The sequence below is a fragment of the Erpetoichthys calabaricus genome, chromosome 18 (assembly GCF_900747795.2).
Source record: "Erpetoichthys calabaricus chromosome 18, fErpCal1.3, whole genome shotgun sequence".
In the NCBI taxonomy this organism is placed as follows: Eukaryota; Metazoa; Chordata; class Cladistia; order Polypteriformes; family Polypteridae; genus Erpetoichthys; species Erpetoichthys calabaricus.
Genome location: NC_041411.2, coordinates 87032899 through 87055114, shown reverse-complemented (window position 1 = coordinate 87055114; position 22216 = coordinate 87032899). Strand labels below are relative to the sequence as shown.

Here is a 22216-nt window from a genome sequence, read left to right as displayed (position 1 = left end):
TCAAAGTGAAAACAGATCTCTGCCAATTGAGCTACATTAATTACACAGTAAATATAAAACACCAGTAACGGCATACTGCACAATAACGTGCAGTGAATACACTTGACTTGAGCATTCATAATTACTCTTCAGACTCTTTTTCTGTACGTTTTGCATTCGTTTGCTCAGATGTTGATGCGCTTGCTGCTTCCTGAGCAGCCCTTCTTTTCTCTACCCTAGCGGCCCGCTTCTTTTCTTCTTTCGTCGGCATCTTTTCACATTAAAACTGATTAAGTCAGTGTTTGTGTTGCAATTACTTAGTACGTTTTCTTTAATTTTTCACTGAAGCTGGCTTTTAAGTATTCAATCCACCTCAAGAATGATGTAAGATATGAAGAGGTAGGGGAAGTGACGGCGAAGGTGGTAGGGATGAGAACTGTGCCCGTACACATGTGCCGCACGGCCACCCTGCTGCCGAGAGTTGATTCACAATAACATAAAATAAAACTGAAAACAGGAATAACCTTGGAGGTCAATCATCACCCCGAAAGCGGATAGCAGACGTCACGTAGTATATGCGTACCAAATTTCATGTCAATAGGTCAAATGGTTTGCGTGCTACAGGTGATTTAAAATCCTGGGCAGACAAACGAACAGCCACAGTAGCATATTATATATAAAGATAATATAATCAATCACATACGTATTTACCATTTAGCAGATGCACCTTTAGCAGCCATGACAGCCATGAGTCTATGAAGTCAGGGCTCTGTCTGTCAGCTTGACATATCCGGACACTGCTGATTTTTTTCCATTCGTTTTTGCAGAATTGGTCAAGCTCTGTCAAGCTGCATGGGGATTGTGTCAAGGGCATCCAGAAATATTTAATTGGGTTGAGATGTGGACCCCGACTCGGCAACTGCAGCACATTGACATTGTTGTTTTGGAGCTCTTCTTATGCCTTTGGCTTTATGTTTGGGGTTTTTATTTTGCTGGAAAACAAATCTTCTCCCAAGGAGCAGGTGTCTTACATACTGCATCACACTTTCCTTCAGGATTTGTCTGATTGTGCTGCATTTGTTTTACAAATTCACCCTTGCAGACCTTCCAGAGCCTTCTACAGAGAAGCATCCCCACAGGATGGCGGAGATGGGGTGTTTTTGATAACGGGCAGCGTTTGGTGCGGAGTTTAGACTGATGGACAAAAAGCTCGATTTTGGTCTCATCAGACCACAGAACCTTTTCCAGCTGACGTGCTTTCTATGTATTTTTAATTTCTCGTATACGAAGTATAGGAAAAGTATTGGAATTGTCCAAAAATTTGATTTTGATGAATCTCGATGTTTTAGACTTCCCCTGAGTCCAAAAATACCATTTTTGAAATTATGTCTGTGTGTCTGTCTGTGTCTGTGTGTGTAAACACAATGACTTGAGTGCGCTTTCACTTTGGTCAACCAAATTTTGCATACAAGTATAAGGTTCAAAACGTAGATTTCTTTCAACTTTTGAGCTATTTCTGCTAACTGGAAGTGGTGCTTTTTTATTCATGCAGCTGCAGAGTCCGATTTATTCAACTTTACTTTGTAAAATAAAGACACAATATCCGCATAAAGGTTTGGGGTTTCCGGCCCCGTATACTGTACAGTTTGCATAATATTTAAATATACAGTCCAGAGAATCATACACAGATTACAATCCGAACGACAATATAATATATATCAAGATTTATAGTGGGGACCGGAATTAATCAGAGGAATGCTGGGTAGGGAGTCGCAATGGACGCTGGGAGTCCTGACGTCATCAGGGGGAAGGAGAATGCGGAAGTGGCAAGACGTTAGACTCATGGGTCGTCGTTTCCTTCTTTCTGGGAAAAGAGAGAGAGAGAGAGGTTAGTTGCCCGCCATTCCCTTTTGGCTGTAGACTTCGCGCTGCTTCCTGGGTCGTTCTGTGGCTCCCTATGTGCACGTGCGTGACAACTTATATAATAATTGTTCAATATATTATTAATTGGATTTGATTTGTTGTTGATGGCTCTTTAATGTATATAATATAAAAATCACCTTGCGGTTTACTTCTCAAATATCCATCCCCATATCTGAGTATACAAGAACTTCTAGGGGAGACCACTCCTGATTTTTTTTATTTTTTCTTTGCCTCTCTCCCATAAAGCTGTGACTAGTGAAGCACCTGGACAGCACTTGTTGTCTTCACAGTGTCTCTAATCTTACCCACTGTAGCTTGTAACTCCTTTGGAGTTATCACCCATTTCTTGGTGGCCTCCCTCACCTGTCGTCTTCTTGCACAATCACTCCATTTTTGTGGATGGCTTACTGTAGCAGATTTGCAGCTCTGCACCACTCTTTCCATCTCTTAATGGTTGATTTAAATGAACTACAAGGAATCTTCAGCGACTTGGAGAAGTTCTTGCCTTTATCCCCTGACTTGTGCTTCTCAATCACCTACTCATGGAGGTCCTCGGACTGTTCTTTTGGATTCATTGTGTAGGTCAGTCCACCAGATCGACTCACAAACAAGTTGGACCTTCCCGATAAGGTGAAGTTAGACTACAATCAACTATAGCCCCAGGCAGGTCATCCCCTTTAAACCAGTCCTGGAACTTCTAAAACCAATTGGCTGCACCAGTGAGGATGTAGATGTGTCAAATTAACTGTTATACAATCAATCCGTCTGTGTTTTGTATTTGTAGTTAATTTAGGTCACTCTGCGGAAACTGGATTTCATTTAGATATTATTTTTCTGGTGAAAAGTGTCAAAAAAGCCAAAGTTAAACCCACTGTGATACAATGTTTTATAACCAGTAAAAGCGTAAACTTCCAAGGGGGTGAAAACTTTTATAGGCACCGTGATCAACTTACTGTATACGGCACCTTTTATATCACAATTTTTTCAGTTTCTCTACACAACAAGAGGATGCACTTCAAGATTAATATGATTAATTAACTGCTTATTGGTATACTTTCACTTCATTTAGATGAATGAATAACAGCTTAATATCAAAAAATACAAACTTTAGAATGTCAGAACAGGAGAATGTTATTTGAGTTTTAATCTAATAACTGTGCTGATCCAAGTGTACTTGGATTTCTTTGTTCTTCTGTTCATGGCACCAGCAGTGTTGAAATACACCTGTGGATTTATCTAATATTTAAATATATATATATATATATATATATATATATATATATATATATATATATATATATATATATATATATATATATACACAATGTGAAAGCCCCCCCCTCATACCCTCCCATATCCTCCTCCCCACGCTCCATGTCCCCTGCTTCCCAAGCAGATGTCACTTACAGGTGGCAGGTGTTGCCTAATATCTTAAAGAGAAGCCAATTAAAGAGAGCCATCTTGGCTGGATTATTAAACATCAAGGTGGCCTCAATTTCTTTTCTGCTGACACCAATGCCTAAACTAATCCAGGGTGAAACTTTAAAAGGAGTGGCCCGTGCAGGTACAGAAGAGTAGTCAGCCTCCGACCAGGTTTAAGAACTCCTGTAGTCTTCCCTTCAAAAAAAGGCAACAAAAAAACAACCAAACAAAGAAAGTTTCCTCCTCACGGAAGCCCGACACCTCCAGCCATGAATGGAACAGAGGGTCCAAATTTCTACGTCCCTATGTCTAATAAGACTGGGGTGGTGAGAAGCCCATTCGATTACCCCCAGTATTACCTGGCAGAGCCATGGAAGTACTCTGCTATTGCTGCCTACATGTTCTTCCTCATCATTACTGCTTTTCCCATCAATTTCCTTACCCTCTATGTCACCGTGCAGCACAAGAAGCTGAGATCGCCGCTCAACTACATCCTTCTAAATCTGGCAGTGTCCGGCTTATTCATGGTTTTTGGTGGCTTCACGACCACCTTGTACACATCCATGCATGGCTACTTCGTCTTTGGGGAGACAGGCTGCAACTTAGAGGGCTTCTTTGCTACTCTGGGAGGTGAGTGCTACATTTCTTTCCATTTCAAATGAATTTATTTCTTGTTTCCAATCATTTGTCAATCTCCTTTACAGAAGGAAAGAATGTTTTTTATAATGGATGGTAGGGTGGTGCAGTGTTTAGTGCTGCTTCTGCCTGTGTTTCAGTCCTGCACCTGAACAATGTTCCTGTGGAGTTTGCATATCCTGTCTGTGTCTGGGTGGTTTGTTTTTTGTTTTCTTTTTTTTAATGGGATACCCCAAATTTACCTTCTACATCTCAAAGATCTGCTTATTAAGTTAAGGAGATTTTCTAAATTTGCCCTATGTAGGCATGGGTGTGATTGGACATACAATGTAGAGTTACATTACACTCAGTACTGTTTAGGGTGGACTGGATTAACGGGGCTTTTTACATCAGTTAGTTCATTGAAATGATATAACGGGAGATTGAGATTTGATTTCTTAAAAAAAACACAATTTTAATAGTGTTACTGTAGTCCAAATATGATCTGAGATTTCCCAAATAAGAAAGTGCAAAAATGACAAGGTAAGATTGTTATAATTACTAATCATGGCAACAAAGAGTGGAGACATTTTACATGTTAATTAGCACAAGCAAGAAAGTATTTCAAGGCCAATAATGATACCTTGTCCAACTTAACAAAAGGATAAGTGTCTGTGAGTCTGTCCAGTAGCCATGTCTCTTGCTATTCCAACAGATGGCACATCACAAACATTTGTAGTAATAAAATTCATTGTGCTTGTCATTCCAACAGATGGAGCATCCAAAGCACTAACACTGTCTTTATGAATTCTATACCAACTGGCATAAATATATACCATGGCATGTATATATACTGCATTTGTCATTCCAAAAGATGGCACTTCACAAACATTTGTAATAATGCATTTTTTACTTCTAAAATGTAACTGAGCTTGTCAAGAGATTTCAAATACATCAAAATAGTTCAAAATACAGCTACCAGAAGGACACTTTAGCAGTTAATATGACTCACTGTACAAAAGAAAAAACTCCATAATCCAAATGTCTTCACTTTAAAAGTTTTAGTGATATTCAAAGCAAACACTTCACACAAAAAATATACATTACACACAATAAGCATACAATAAAATATATGAAAGACACTATGTATGATCAATAGGTAAACTTGCAATATAAATTTAATATATACTGTACATTAGATCACATACACAACGCAGACAGTGTCTCTGATTCACCTAACCTGCATGTCTTTAGACTATGGGAAGAAACTTAAGTAGCCAGAGGAAAGCCATGCACTCCCATGGAGGACATGCAGAATCCACACAGGGAGGAACCCTGGTCTGCTGAGTGTGAGCCATCAGCACTACAACAGTGCAAAGACACAAATATCATAAAAGTACAATATATTAAATCATATTAATGACACTGTATTTAAAAAATTATCAGTACCTTATATAGTATCATATACTGTACATTCAGTTTATTATGTACTAGATAGATAGATAGATAGATAGATAGATAGATAGATAGATAGATAGATAGATAGATAGATAGATAGATGTGAAAGATGCTATATATGACTAATAGATATAAAAGAATTAATATATAATCAATATATAAATATAAAGGCACTATTTATGATCTACTTATAAAGAAATATGGAAGGTGCTATATATGATAAATAGATTATTGGAAGTCATTGCAAAAACGGAGAGGAAGTTGAAAACACTGCATGCAAAGCCCTAATGTTGAAAGCACCTGCACAGCGCCCGTCCATGGCGTCCCTGGAGACTGGCTCAGGATGTTTTCTCAGGTGTAGGTGGCACAGAAGCAAACCCGCAGTAAACACACTGCCTTCCTGTTAGCCTGCTATCTGCTGCCTGTTTGTTTTGTGTTTTTTTTTTAGTTTGCCTTTTCTTTCAGACGTTTACTGTTGTTAGTTGGAAGGACGGCAGACGTTCCTGTTCCTACAAGTCCGGATGGAGTGCAGCCAAGGGATGCTCACTTTTTTCCTTTTAACTACTAGCTCTGGCTGACTGGGATGCCAAATTTGAGCTGGCAGGTTAGCTAAAAGCATGGGGAGTGTTTACAGAGCTGTTTTGGATCAAAATCTAGTGTCATTCAGAAATGGCCTGTGGTATGGAAGGCTGGTGTTGTTACCATATTGGTTATTCATCACAATGTCCTTCATGTACTGTAAGGATAAATGCCTTGTCCACTCTTACACCAGTATCCATGATGCCTCTCCATAAGCATTTTTAATTTAGACTATTGTGCCCGGCAACACTCTTTTTGTATTTGTCCTCCTCTTTCTGTCATTTAGCTCTGTAACGTAAAGAAGGCTGTGTGTCCAGTGACCTTCCCCACCTCAAGTCCCCCATCTTGTGACCTCGGCAGAATTGTCGCCAAGGCCATGAGTCTGTCAAACTGTGATTTATCCAGCTTCATCCTCTTCTCTCCCTCGTCATTTCCAGTGACTCATATTCTTCTTCTTCTTCATCTCCTCTTTCAGTTCCTGATCTTTTGGACTTGCATTTTTCACATGTGTTAGCTGTATTTACAATATGTCATGACTAATTCTGATGGGCATACCACACTTTATTATCATATAAACAAAAAACCATGAAAATATTCTGCAGCTGAGGGCCATGATGTAAAGTATACTAAATAAGGCAGTCAAAGTGGCAACAAAGTTTCTGAAAAATGTTATCTCAGCTTATAGAGCGGATTCACATTTTAGAAGAGGTCAGGTGTGGTGGCGCAGTGTTTAGCACTACTGACTCAACAGGTCCAGAGGCCCGGAATTCAAATCCCAACCTGGACACACCTGGTGTACAGTTTACATGTACGCCCTGTGACTGTTTGGGATTTCTCTCAGTTCCCCAGTTTTAGTCCCATTTGTCAGAGTCGTGCTTATTAAAAACAAAATGAATGAAGTTACGACACATAAGCTGTGGGTTTTCAGTTCTTTATAAACCTTTTATGGTGCACAGACTGAACAGGACTTTCAGCTCTCCTCCTGACCTCACCCTCTCTCTCACTCTCACTCTCACTCCCACACTCTCTCACTCTATCACACTCTAATCCAGATGACCCAACTACAACATTTTCAGTATGCCAGACAATTAACTGATCACAAACAAAAATAACTAAATTATTTGTGCCTATACTATAATGTGTCCGGTATAATTCTTACCACTATTAAATCAAACCTGTTATCTATAATTTATATCCTACACTAAAACTTGGTCTAGTTGGCAGCCCTAAACTGACCCCCTATATATATATATACTAGCAAAATACCCGCGCTTCGCAGCGGAGAAGTAGTGTGTTAAAGAGGTTATGAAAAAGTAAAGGAAACATTTTAAAAATAACGTAACATGATTGTCAATGTAATTGTGTTGTCATTGTTATGAGTGTTGCTGTCATATATATATATACATATACACATATACACACACATATACACATATACAGATATATTATATATACATATACACATATATTTTTTATATATATATTTTTTATATATATATATATATATATATATATATATATATATATATACATATACACATACATACATACATACATACATATACACACATAGATGCACTTACAATAACATAGAAATCAATATAAACAACATTAACATCATTATCATATGAGAATATGAAGTAATATATAAGAAGCACATTTCATATAAATATAAATAATTAAACAGTAAAATCTTCTTGTATAATTTGCTACCGTGGCTTTTCGTTGGTCTGTCCAGGATATTTAAATCACCTGTAGCTTGCAAACCGTTTCACGTATTGACTTGAAATGTGGTACACATATAATACGTCACGTCTGCTATCCGCTTTATGGGTGATGATTGTATTACTCTTTTTATGTTTATTTTATTTTAGAATCAACTCCTATCTGCGCACACCAGGGCGGCCGTGGGCAGATGCGTATGGTGTATTCACTCCATGTTATCGTGCATTGCGTTGTCACTGGTATTTTGATAAAAGAATTTGAACAATATATAAGAAGCGTATAAATTATTAAACAGTAAAACATTAACATTTAAGAAGTAAAGTTACATTGAGTACTACTGCAGTGCCTTCGGGTATACTTCATTTTTTCTTTGCCCATTACATGCTTAAATGTATACATTTTTTGGTGTACCTACCCGAGAACACGCGACATATAACCAACCGTGGGAGAAGCATGGATTTTAAAGAAGCGTTGAGTTCATCTGGAACTCGTGGAATAACTGGTAATGTTTCACTAAAATGTACAGCGAGTAAAACGACATTACCTCCTTTTTTTTTTGTACGATCTCTGAGATGCTGCTTTTTTCAGTTCAAGGCTTCATAAGCTCTTTTATGTTCCATGGTGTACTTAATAAGTACTAATTATCCCAAACCATCATCTTTGAATGTTGCAAGACTTTCGCCTTGTATGTAGATCGGGGTAATTACATTCATTGCATTCCTAGTCTGAATCACAATGTGATTGTATGGGTGGTTACCTGGCACTGTAGGGTTGCCACCCGTCCTTTAAAATACGGAATCGTGCCGCGTTTGACAATGAAATTGCGCGTCCCGTTTTGAATCAATACTGGACGGGATTTATCCCGTATTTTTTTAATCATTTTTTTTTTAAAGCAGCGTCTCTTGCAAATCATCCCACACGCATTTTATGAAGATGCCTCCTTTCCTACTTTTGATTGGGTAATACTTGATGTCATCGTTAGTTTGATTGGTGTTTTTAACTGTCCAGTGAGGAGGGCGTGTCTTTTAAGTACAGTCTGCAAAGTGTTGGCACTGAGATGTGGCGTCAGCGCCATACTTGAAGCCCCTAACGTTGCGGTCAGCAAGTCGGCTAACATCCACCATGTGCCGTCTTTCAGTTGCGAGAAGCAGATCATAGAATGGTTGAAACTGTTGCCCCTAACGTTGCGCCACGGCGTGTGGTTCGTTTATACCTCGTGTGTTCTCATTAAACTTTTATCTCGCGAATATGTTATTGCAATCCGCAGCGGGAGCGTTTCTATAAACTTTATTTAAACTTACGTTTTACACCGTGGTTTGTTTCCCTTATGAACATGCTTGTATGCTTAACTCGCTCCGTTCTCAATTGTTTAATTAATTTTTTGCTCTTCGCTGTTTGCGGCTGTTCCTCCATTTCCCCCTACTTCGTTCTTTTATCTCGCGAATATGTTATTGCAATCCTTAACGGGAGCGTTTCAATAAACTGATTGAAAATAGTTTTGCATTTACCTTTTCAGTAAAAGGCGAGCTTTTAAGCCTGAGAAATCAGCCCGTAAATGCACACGTTTAATTGGACATGTGTTAATATGTATGGTTACACAGTATTAAAAGACAGTGAACAACGTCAGTTACCTTTGTTCCCGCGTTTGATAAAAGGTGAGCTTTTAAGCCTGAGAAATCACCCCGTAAATGCACACGTTTAATTGCACATGTGTTAATATGTATGCTTACACAGTATTAAAAGACAGTCAAAAATTAACGTCATTTACCTTCGTTCCCGCGTGCGACTCGTGCTGTAAATCTCTTCCTTGTTTTTAGTTCACGTGATTACGTAGGAGGCGTGATGACGCGATACGTGACTCCGCCTCCTCCATTACAGTGTATGGACAAAAAATATGTTCCAGTAATGACCATTACGCTTTGAATTTCGAAATGAAACCTGCCTAACTTTTGTAAGTAAGCTGTAAGGAATGAGCCTGCCAAATTTCAGCCTTCTACCTACACGGGAAGTTGGAGAATTAGTGATGAGTGAGTCAGTGAGTGAGTGAGTCAGTCAGTGAGGGCTTTGCCTTTTATTAGTATAGATTTGGGCGGAACGTACGCTAAACACGGATCAGCTACTGGCTTGCTGCTAGCTGTTACTGAGCTGCGTGATCTGTTTGTCGTGCTGTGCGACGGTCATTTAAAAGCCTGTACAGCAGCTGTTCTTATGTCTCACTTCCTTGTCTCGTGGGACGTTCAAGTGTCTCCGAGAAACTGTTTGTAAATAGGGCGTGACGTGCAAGTAGTCTCGTGGGACTTCAAAGTGTCCCTCCAAGATGATCATGTTTCCACCCAAAACTTTATTATATAATAGATAGATATATCTACTCTCTATATATAAAATCCTAAACCTAAAAGGGCAACAGTTTTGTGCAACAATTTTAGTTGACGTTTTTATGTCACGTTTTTGTCACGCTTTAAATCTGGCTTATTTTAAAAGCTACATATATATGTTTGGTATTATTCTTTTCAGAATTTATCAAATTTTAATGTGATGTCGTTAGATTTTCAGATTCTTATTCTGTTTTTAAATTAAAAACTAAAAATATCTAGAACTCCCGCGAGACAAGAGTTTGTGCAAACAGATTTAACCACACCCGGGACCGGAAGTAATAGACAAAGAGTAGGACAGCTGCTGTACAGGCTTTTAAATGTTCAAAGTGTCGTGCGAGATGCAGATCACACGGCAGCAGCAGCAGCAGCTGATCGAGCAAAGAGGAGGTAAAAAAAAACTGTATTTGTTTCCCATTGTATCACTGTTTAAGAGGGGGTTTCGGGGGAGCGACCACGTCTCCTTGGGGTGTGTTCAGTCCCCCTCTTCACAACGCGAGCGGCAGAGACGAGATGTGGCTGGCGTATAGCACAAGCTGAGGGGGTTGGCGGCGAAGCGAACAGGGGGAACCCCCTAGTAGATAAATATATATAAAAAACTTCCAAATACATATTGTATATATTTATATGTTGCATGCTAAATACTGTATGCTTTTTAATATATTTATTTTTTAATTGTATTTTTGTCAACTGTTCTGAGAAGACAAAGTGTGAATATCATTTTACTGTGCACACATGACAATTGTTGTAGACATGTAAGGTGACTCGAAAATTATTGAGTGAAATTACATTAACTTATTTGGCTGACGCCTTTATCCAAGGTGACTTATAACATTTCTGATACAAGTGATTACATTTCTTTTAGATTTTCAATTGGATCACAGCAACAGGTCATGTGACTTGCTCATGGTCACGTGACTTGCTCATCAGTAGTGGGAGTTGAGCACACAAGCTCAGGGTTTGGGGTCCAAAGCCTTAACCACTACACCACACTGCCTGTAGAAATTTGACCAGGAAATGAAAAAATGTCAAGAAATCATGATGTCAGGGGAAAAAAGCGGCTTGATCAGAACATCAAATTTAAAAAGTGATTGAGCAACCAGGACCCAAATGAGCAAAAACAAAGATGTTTTTCTATTAAAAAAGGAAATTTAAACCAAAGAAACAGACTTAGTGCTATTGGCTACTTGAAGTAGAAACTAACTGAATCTAAAGCAAACAAAAGTGTATTTTTATCCACCAGGGGATACTTGCGAATGCAAACACATCATAATTGTAGGAAAACTTCCCATGATGTGGTCACGTGATCAAGCCATTGTGTAAGCGAAAAAATTAAGATGGTAATAGAAAACAACTTTTGGGATTCAAATTCAAACACTGAACAGATTCTACACATAAAAACCCCAATACCACAAAGTTACAGTCAAGGGTTTGTGTATATGCTACAACAATAAACTTGACTTGAGACAGAAAATGAGTGTAAAGCTTGATTGTACAACTTCCAAAACCCTAAAATCATGACATTGATAGTCTCTGACTCCCTGAGGTCCTGCAGAGGTTCAGCGTGTGTTGTAGGCTCAAGGAAAATGTAACACATGGACTGTCTGGTGAGACCTTTTAAACCTTGACATGCTTGACTGTTTCCTCTGTGGTTGCTTTGCTGGCTGCCATCACTCCTTGTCTAGGGAGCTGAGGTCTGCTTCCTCGTTCCATGTCCAGATGTCAAATATGCAATACCTCCAGGAGCTTTCGCCCTGTTTTGATAAACACAGTCTTAAATTCTTGAGAGGGGCCATTGAGTAATAAGTCTAGGTACCCCAGAAAAGGCAAAGACCCAATGTTGGACCGATGGAGATCACTGTGATATAAGTATTGAAACATGTATGTTGCATTTAATGAGACATCTTGGTATTTACTCTCACTAAGTCACAGTGGATTTACCCTTGCAGGTGAAATTGGTCTGTGGTCCCTCGTGGTCTTGGCCGTTGAAAGGTACATAGTGGTCTGCAAACCTATGGCTAACTTCCGATTTGGAGAGAACCATGCCATTATGGGCGTTGTCTTCACTTGGATCATGGCCTTGTCCTGTGCTGCTCCACCTCTCTTGGGGTGGTCCAGGTAGGTCTAACAGGTCGATTTTTGTAATTTTTAAATGACTTACTTTTCAGCTGTCATTCCTGTAGATTCCCCTAGTTTACACTTTCATTAAATGTGAATTTACAACATAGTTTTGCAGTGTAATTGGTATTGCTAGTAATTTATTATTGAACTGTGTAAAGAACACAACATATTTTGGTTACACTCGTATTTCAACTTCTCACCATTAGTGAGAAACCTTCACCTTCTTGTATCTTGTTGTAACTCAGTCACTTAATCACTCCTTCAATAACTTTGTCATTCTAGACGGTTTCCCACCGATGAAACATTTGAGAACTTTGAGAGATCAAGATATGCATTGTAGAGTTAATGGCAAGAACAGTCAGTCCAAGTTTTATGAATGTTTCCTTGGTTTTCATGCTTGTGTGGCACTGTGTTGTCATGTTGATGGAAGATTTCTGCCACCGTTTTGTGAAGTTGACCGACCTCACCATAAAAGCTTTCTTCAGCTATTTAAGAGATTTCCTGTACAGATATGAGTTAAAGGTGACATAATGTCTATCAGGATCACCTCTTCTGTTTCCAAAGAAAGAGTGGCCATAACTTTCCCCGCTGAAAGGGTAACCTTAAACAACATCTTCCAAGGACATGTTGGATGATAGCGTCGGTTTTATCCCCAGTGTTTTTCTGTGACAAAAAGTTTCTCCTTTTGCCTTATAGTTAAAGAATAAATCTGATCCCACCTCTTTTGCTATTCTGTGATCAATGGTAATGCATCATGGAACCCAATGTGCACACAGAGGGGTACGCAGAGCTGCCCATGATACAATAATGTACAGGTGTGATCACTAAATAAATTCCAAAGGGCCAAAAATTTGGCCCAAAAACAAATGTTCACTTTCCACAGTGAGGAGTGACTTTACGAACTTGTGTCAAGTCCGAAAAATGCCTCCTAGTGGCACTTCCCAAATATAGCACAGGTATGCTCCAAGGGGAACAATTTAGGAATGAAAGATAGCCTGTGGTCTTCCCCTGTACAAATATTTACTCTCAGGGCATAACAAACGTTAAAAAGCAGACTGTGCCAGTCTTGTGTGTTGCTCATCTTTGTCTCCAGGCAGTTGGTTAGCATTCATCGGTGTACCCTAGAAGTTTTCTTTTAGGTGAAAGCAGTTTGTGGGAACAATGCTGGTGCCATAGTGAGGTGTAATTACCCCACGGATTGAGGTGAAAGGGGTCTATATTGGAGTATGAGAGAGAATAATCTGATGATCTGCAGGGAATTCTTACACTCATCTAACCAGTAAACCACATGGAGGGTAGACATCTGAAATAGAATTAGGTGGGGTGCACTAAATGTATCTTTACATCCAGACTCATGTCATGCATGTAGCATCCCTGAATGGGGGTCTGGAACAAATTCTCTGTTCATCAAAAAGCAAATGACGTATGGAAATAATCAACTAATTAGCTATCTAGGGAACCTGTCTAAATTTCCATTTAGTCTTTTCAGAATAAATCAGCTAACAGAAATCCTCAACCCATAGGCACCCAAACCCAGGCTTCCTTTTCAACTGGTGATCATATTGGCTCAGGTCAAGGACTATGGACAAGTGGTGTGTGTGTTCATGTATGGTGTGGTCCTGTAGGAGTACTCATGTAGTGTTGCCTTGCTTTCTATTTCTCCAGGTACATCCCTGAAGGTATGCAGTGCTCATGTGGTATTGACTACTACACCCTCAAGCCTGAAGTCAACAATGAATCTTTTGTCATCTACATGTTCATTGTCCACTTTTCTATTCCAATGGTAGTGATTTTTTTCTGCTATGGCCGCCTGGTCTGCACTGTCAAAGAGGTATGCCAGTCTCTCTCTCAAATGGAGTATCTATTCACTGATTTTCTTGTTTCTGGAAGGCTAACGTTGTACTGAGATAGCGTCATTGACAGATGGATACATGTGTGTGTGTAAGACCCTAAGAATGGTAGAGGTGGACAACAAGCCATCTCCACAGGAAAATTAGAAAGACAAGAGGGACAAGTCCATCTCCATAGAATTATGAAAAACTGAAAAAGGAGAAGCAAGTCCATCTCCCTAAGATGACGAGAAACAGAGAGGAGAACACCAGTCCGGCTCCCTACCCTCTTAAAAATAAAGGTGCCAAAGTGGTTCTTCAGAGAGATGCCAAAGAGGAACCATTTTTGGTCCCCCATCCCTCAAAAAATCCACATGAAAGTTCCAGAAAAAACTTTTATTTGTTCAGATTTGTAATGGGCACTACAAATAACCATGAACAGATGGTAACACGTTTGTGAAATACCAATGTGTTCCTGATTTTAAAAGGACTTCTACTGCATACAATCACACAGGCCAATTTCCAATTTATTTTTCTATTCGTATCCTGCTACATAGCCTACCATACATTAAAAGATTTCTGTTTTGTCTAAACATTACAAACCTTTTCAAACAATAAAGAAGCAACTTCATATGCAAAGAATCCTGCCAAGAATGAAATGATTCTTTGTAAAGCAATGGATCAACAAGGAACCACACAACCCAGTAAAGTCCCATGAAAGAACCAGTAATGTAATTAGTGTAGGACAACAAGAAATAGAGAATGGAAGTCAGTCCATAATTAGAGTTTAATCCATTAACGCTGGATTTTTCTAATTACAGGACCTTATGAACATGTCATTTTGTCCTAAAGACAAAGAGATGCTCTTACCTACTGAACGTTTTTTGAAAAACACCCTAATAACGGATTTCTGCTGCTAATTCTCACAAAAGGTGAACTTGGCATCTTTTACTGTCACAGCATTTCCATGCATAGCACACATACAGTGTGCTAGTGTGACAGTACATCTTTTTGTAAAGAACTTTACTAACATTTAAGAATGTAACAAATGTTACTGTAATATCAGATAAACAATAATGCTTAACCAGGTACATTAGCTTTATTAAAGCAATTATTTGAACATCTCACAGTTTCAGTACATTTTGTATAAATTATTTAAAATAGTTTTTATACAATACAAACTTTTTTATTATTTCCATGCTACAATACATTGCAATTGGTTTAAGTTTCAGCAACCATTCACTTAAACAAGTCTAGCTGAGCAAAGAAATAATGTTTAGAATTATCAAGAAACATATTTACAACAACAGGAAATCTTTGTTTCCTTTATGAAAAATCGGGAGTGGTCTGACCTCGACTTTCTCGTATACTCAGATATGGGGATGGATATTTGAGGAATTTTTATATTCTGTACTTTAAAGAACCATCAACAACAAATCAAATCATGTTAATAATATATTGAACAATTATTATAAAAGTAAAGTTGAATAAATTGGACTGTGCAGCTGCATGAATAAAAAAGTACCACTTCTGGTTAGCGTAAAGAGCTCAAAAGTTGATAGAAATCTACGTTTTGTACCTAATACTTGTATGCAAAATTTGGTTGACCCAAGTGAAAGCATACTCAAGTTTTCGTGTTTACACACAGACATAATTCCAATAATACTATTTTCAGACTCAGGGAGACCTAAAACATCTAGATTCATCAATATCTCGACATCAAATTTTTGGACGATTCCAATACTTTACATATACTTTGTATACGAGAAAATGAAAAAGAGTGATGTACCCAGAATGCACTCCACCGTTTTAGGTCACGGTATGCCAGTCTCTGAAGTTCAAGTTCATTTACAGGCGATTGACATGGCTTGTGTCTTTCAAGATTGGCCAACAAGAACATCATTTTGATTACATTACTCTCTGCCTGCATGAAATGCATAAATCAGGCATAAAATGGTGTAAAAGCAGCTCAAAGGAAAACCAACATTAACGCCAGACTTGTTTTTCTCTAAAAAATATCAAATAGTGACAAAGCACTCAAACCATTAATTCCCACTCAATTTAGGCATCACAGTTTCTCTAAATTCTGATGTTATTTTTTGCTTTGTCATTATTATGGTCCTCAAGAGTGTCTAAATGCCCTCTGAAGTCACCTTGTATCCCATTCTAGAACAATCCTAACTTGTAGTTATTGATGCCAGGGTAGTCTCTAGCAATTTAAAATTTTTGAGTCCCTCCTCATCTTGTGAATTTCATCAACTTTCTATTATCTTGCCCAACTCTGTAGTCAGTTTCATTTTCTCAGTCCATCTCCAGGTTCCTTTGACATCTCACACTGTAAACTGGAAGCAAGGCTTTAATTTAGTTTTTCACTTGTTATTCAGGTTTCTGTAGCAAGCCAAGCCACTGATCAGTAATGTTCTGGTCTACAATGGACTGTTGTGTTGTCCTGAGAGCACCTCAAAAGATTCTTCTGTGTTCAGATGATTTAAAATGTCTATTAGCTTGTAGGGGGAACCTCAATGGCCTTGATCCTAGTAGTGGAAGAATCTGAGATCCAAGTACAGGTAGCCACTTAACTCATTCACGTTGTTCCCCACAATGCTATTACCTGCCAGGACCATTCAAATCAGTCAGCTAGCGATTTCAAAGATGTCACTAGGGAGTGTTTTTAACATCCTCCTTGGCTTCTGCCTAATTATCCTTTGCTTCCCAACAGGCTGCTGCCCAGCAACAGGAATCTGAAACCACCCAGAGGGCCGAAAGAGAAGTCACCCGCATGGTTGTGGTCATGGTTGTCGGCTTCTTGATTTGTTGGCTGCCCTATGCCAGTGTTGCCTGGTACATTTTCACCCACCAAGGCGCCGACTTTGGCCCCGTCTTTATGACAGCACCTGCTTTCTTTGCCAAAAGTGCTTCTCTCTATAACCCTATAATCTATATCTTCTTGAACAAACAGGTATGTGTGGAGGTAAAGGTGTCACTATAATCTTTAGCCTATCCATATAATCCAAAATGTACACAATACATAAATGTGGCACACTCTAGACTCTTGAAATTTGTGTTGCAGACAACTGTGCCACAGCATACCACAACTATAACGATTACTGTTAATGATATTTATAAAATGAAGATTGAGAACCCATTAAGTAAATAGCTGCTGTGGTGAAGAAGTGCCTACCAACACTTCTTATTAAAAGGTTCCTATGCCAGTATCATCCCAGTAGGTCACCGGCAAACCAGGGCTCAAAAGAACTGCATCCTTGAGATTACAGTAGTAAGATATCCACTTTTGACACCCTCATCCCAGTAGCTCACCAACCTCACACATTACCTGCCTGCCTATCCCAACTTCATCCTGGTGTCCCGCCATAATACCTTGTTTACATACAGTATGAATAATCCCATTGCAGTACATTTCTCACCAGTATGATATCTATTCAGGAGCATTTTCTCCCAGTATGTTAGTGTGGTCTCAGTTCTCACCCAGCATCATGTCAGCCTTTGAAGTTGTAATCCCAGTAGCTCACTGAATCTAACATCTCACCAGTATCACGTCTGCTTGCAATGATCTCACTAGTATCCATTTAGGACACACTCACGGGACAATTTCTCAGTATGATATTAGCTTTCGAGTATGTTTTCCCAAAAATTTCACGCCAGTTCCAGTCCTCACCAGCATATCTGCCTATAAAGATATCATCCTCTCAGCTCACCACTGCCCTACTTTCACCATTTATCATAAATAATTGTGAGGCTCTTATCACAATGGCTCACCAATGGCTGAGTTATCACCAGTATGATATCTGCCTATGAACATGTCTTCCTAGTACCTTATGTCTGGCCCAGTTATCACCAGTATCATATCTTTGTCTGGCAGTCTACTCCCAGTAGCTCACCCACATCACATGTGTTGCAGTCCACTGCTGCCTGAGGTCTTCTCACCAATGTGACTGTTTCATAGCATTAACCTGCACCAGTGTCTTATCTGATCCTGGAAGTGTCATCCCAGTTGCTCTCAAGTATCATGTATGTTTATCACAGTCTCATCCCAGTACTCACCAGTATTGTATCTGCCTTCATATCCTGCAGCCTCTGCAATCCCAGTTCTCACCAGCATGGTATCAATTTTAGGCAACCTTATTCCAGTAGCTCACTAATATAATATCTGCTTGTAATGGTTTCATTCCTGCAGTGTGTCCCAGACTCATGTTCTCCCAGTATGATACCTGCCTATGAGTATTGCATCCCAGTAGCATTTACCAGCATCGTCCTGGTAGCTTAGTGGTATTGTAGCAGCCTGGTAGCATTTGGTGACTAAAGCATACAGCACCTCCATTTCTCATCATTATCACATATGCTGTCATGGTCTCATGATGGCAGCTCACAGCAGTCTCATTTCTCACCAGTATCATATCTGCTTATAACAGGTTACCAGTATAGTATCTACTTATGGTGGTCTCATGCATGTAATGGGATATTTCCATTATGATATCTGCCTTGTGAACATTTCAAGATATTATACTTCCCTCACAAGCAGCTTCAGTTTTCACTGGGGTCATATCTAACTATCCATCCATCCATTATCCAACCTGCTATATCCTAACACAGGGTCACAGGGGTCTGCTGGAGCCAATCCCATCCAACACATGATGGAAGGCAGGAAACAAACCCCGGGCAGGGCCATATCTAACTATGGCAGCTTCATTCCATTTCTCACCAGTATCATATCTGCTTATAACAGTCTCATCCCAGTAGGCTATCAGTATCATAGCTACTTTTGGTGGTTTCATGCATGTAATAAGATACTTTCTATTATGATATGTGCCTTGTGAACATTTCAAGATATTATACTTGCTTCACAGTAGCTGCAGTTTTCACTGGGGTCATATCTAACTGTGGCAGTCTCATCCCATTTCTTACCAGTATTATATCTGCTTATGGTAGTGTCATCCCAGTTCTTACCAGTATTATATCTGCTTATGTCAATCTCATCCCAGTTCTCACCAGTATCATATCTGTTTCCGGCAGTCTTGTTCCATTTCTCACTAGTATCATATTGATTTATGATACATTTAATGAAGAAAAGAATCAATTTAGAGGACTGAATCCTTAAAAAAGGGCTACTAAAATGAAGGGAAAAGGAGTTAATTAGCAGTGAAAGCTGGTCACTGATTAGGAAAAGGGTTAGAATGAAAACCTGCAGCCACTGCGGCTCTCCAGGACTGGAGTTGGACACCCCTGGTTTATGATCACCAGTGGCCCATTCCTTACTGGTATGATTTGCAACTCCCAATAGCTCACTGTAGTCCCACGTGTCACCAGTATCTCATCTTCTCCTGGCAGGCTCATCCCCGCAGGTCACTACAGGCCCATTTCTCACCAGCACTATTTCTGCCTGTGACAGGCTCGCCCACAGTCCCAGCGCTCAACACATAATATCCGCTCGCCATGGCTTAATGATGCCTCCATTAGCCAACAGTGTGTTTCAAATAGAGCTCAGTGCACAAAGGCCCAAGCTGCTTCAAATCTGACAGCTTTGTGACAGAATCTATTATCTATGTGTCAGACTCCATTATTTGTTTCCAGAGAAAGCACTAAGGGCGTACAGTTCATTCCAAAGAGTGCTGTGCTAAAAACAAATGCATAAAAGTGAAGTGCAGTACCTCCCACCCTATTAGTCCTATTGCTTTCTTAGAAGCCACTCGGCTGGTGTTAATCTCCCATTTGCTCGATGAGGTCCTAATCATCAGGAGTGTGACCCAGCCTATAAAGGCAGCAATTATGCTTTCAATTACATTAATTAATATACTCTATCCCATGATGCCTTGTTGTGTTGTCGCCTACAGTTCCGTCACTGCATGATCACCACTCTGTGCTGCGGCAAGAATCCCTTTGGCGAGGAGGATGGAACCTCTGCTGCCTCCAGCAAGACAGAAGCCTCCTCAGTCTCTTCCAGCCAGGTGTCTCCTGCGTAAAGTCTCCAGACAACTTCGCCGTGGGGCAGGCTCTGCAGCTGCAGCCATATTACCTGCTCTCTGCCGAGCGTGCCGACGGGCGCACGAAATCGGGATGGACTTTCAGCGACTGAACGTGGAGATCACTTGAACAAGGCTGTAAATACATGTTTGATATTAACAACATAGATTAAAATAAAACACCAAAGAGACTTTCCACCTCCTGTCAATGGCTATCAAGAAGGCGCCTCCCTCCCCCAACCCAACAAATAAAGAGACCACCTATTTTGTACCTCCAGGTCTTACTTCAGATATTCTGAGCTTTATAAAATGCATGGGATGTTTTTCTTTTTTTCCATTTGTTCATTTGCAGCTTTTCAGGGTCCGTTCTAGGAGGAATAGAATCTATGCATGGTTAAAGTAATAAAAAGCTCTTTGCAATTCATGGCTGTCTCCTGTCTACTTTCTTTGTCAGTTTTGTGTCCTGGATGATATTCTTAATCAACAACAACAACAACAACATTTATTTATATAGCACGTTTTCATACACATGATGTAGCTCAAAGTGATTTACATGATGAAGAAAGAGAAAAAATATAAAAATTAGACAATACTAATTAACAAAAAATAAAGTAAGGTCCAACAAACAAACAAGGGACTCCAGGGGCTGGAGAAAAAACAAAATCTGCAAGGGTTCCAAGGTCATGAGACCATCCAGCTGCCTCTAGGTATTCTACCTAACATCAATCATCTCAGTCAGTCCTCATGGTTTTTTGGTTTCATGTGAAAGAACTTGATGATGATGGTCATGTGGACATCAGGCCTATGATCCATCGATGTAAGGACTGCACGGTGCTTTGATCAGGTGGTGGGGATGCAGATCGGTTCTATTCAATAAGGGCGCGCACAAAAAGGCGACCTTCAAAAGGGCGACCTCAATTGGGCGCGGAGAATAAAAGCGCACATAAATAAAAGCGATCTTCAAAAGGGCAACCTCAATTGAGCGTAAATAAAGGCGAGCTTCAAAAGGATGACCTTCGGAGCGAATTAAATTAATTGTCCTTGTGTGGTAATGTGCCTTACTGGCATTACCTATAAGTAAATAAAATTTGTCAAGTGTCCTCTGCAGTGTTGAGAGGCATTTGTTTGGGGAAAAAATCAAAGTATAAAGAAAGGAACCTTGCCTTTTCCTTTTGTATAGAATGCAGATGGACATCTTCACTGACCTTAGCGCCTTTTAGAGAGTGTCGCGGTAGGTCTCGTGCAGTATGGAGAGACAGCCTTGCCATTAACCGGCCGGGATGGCATTAATGGTTTTCCACTCTTGCGTGTGCCTCCTGCGACCCCATAACTCCAAAAGTGTAAAAGAAAGGGTGAAGCGTCATAATATTAGTTTACCGCGGTTTAGAAAAGGGATCCCATGTGTGAAGTTGTCTGGGCAGTAGCTCAGGGGAAGGACGTAAAAAGTTAAAAGTGCTTACTGTAACTTAAGGCAGAAGCGCAGTTGCGTCTCAAAAGTCGGCACAGCTATGCGCGCGCGCGCCGGCTGCTCGATTTAATAAAGCATTTTTGCAGGGCAAGAGACGCCACTTCTCGCCGACGAGTTCTCGCCATCGCGCGGTTGTAGAGGGATGACAATGGACAGTTTAATTGGTCGGTACAAGGGCACCGATTATAAAAGGAACGCATTGCCCCAGAGCATGGTGCTTTTTTGATTAGACCCTCTAAGAGAAAGGTACTCGGTAGGACAGTTCGGATTTACCAGACATGACGGCTTGTGCATTGTTTTTGTAAAAATATCTCTGGAATACTTTTTGGTGGAGGTATTTATTTGAGTTATGGGTTTTGGTGCACTGTTTATTTTTGTATATAGTCACTATTTTTGAACATCATTTATTTACTGTTTTTGTGTGTCTTTTGCGGTATTGAACTGTGTTTTAATATATAAATTCCGCAGGACATTATTTTTGTTAAGTGCACCTGTAAATAAAACTTCACTTTATTTTTAAAAACCCAACCCGTTTTGTGTCCGTGTCTCCCTGTCATCCATTATCATCCTGGTCACGCTCGGTTCCATTTACTAGACATCCAGAGTGTAGACTGGTGATTTGATTCCCACTACACGGGGTGTCACACCTTGATTATGCTAATAGACCGCATCTCGAATATCTACGTGGCATTGCACATAATCTACAGCTTCAAGTGTAACTTGCTTTCACCTTTTTATACATTCAGT

At 39.7% G+C, this 22216-nt stretch overlaps 1 protein-coding gene across 1 annotated transcript; it reads left to right on the top strand.

Moving 5' to 3' along the window:
* Positions 1-3526: 3526 nt before the first annotated feature.
* Positions 3527-20425, top strand: LOC114669187 (rhodopsin). Its single transcript, XM_028825349.2, has 5 exons — positions 3527-3954; positions 12023-12191; positions 13860-14025; positions 16743-16982; positions 19873-20425. Exons 1-5 carry the CDS (start codon positions 3594-3596, stop codon positions 19999-20001), a joined length of 1065 nt encoding a protein of 354 aa, XP_028681182.1. The 5' UTR covers positions 3527-3593; the 3' UTR covers positions 20002-20425.
* The last annotated feature ends 1791 nt before the right edge of the window (positions 20426-22216 follow it).

Excerpts from the sequence above, each read along its gene's own strand:
- LOC114669187 (XM_028825349.2), top strand. The coding sequence starts at position 3,594 with ATGAATGGAACAGAGGGTCCAAATTTCTACGTCCCTATGTCTAATAAG. Across the intron at positions 14,026-16,742 it reads TGGTCTGCACTGTCAAAGAG|GCTGCTGCCCAGCAACAGGA; the intron begins GTATGCCAGTCT and ends GCTTCCCAACAG. Across the intron at positions 16,983-19,872 it reads ATATCTTCTTGAACAAACAG|TTCCGTCACTGCATGATCAC; the intron begins GTATGTGTGGAG and ends TGTCGCCTACAG.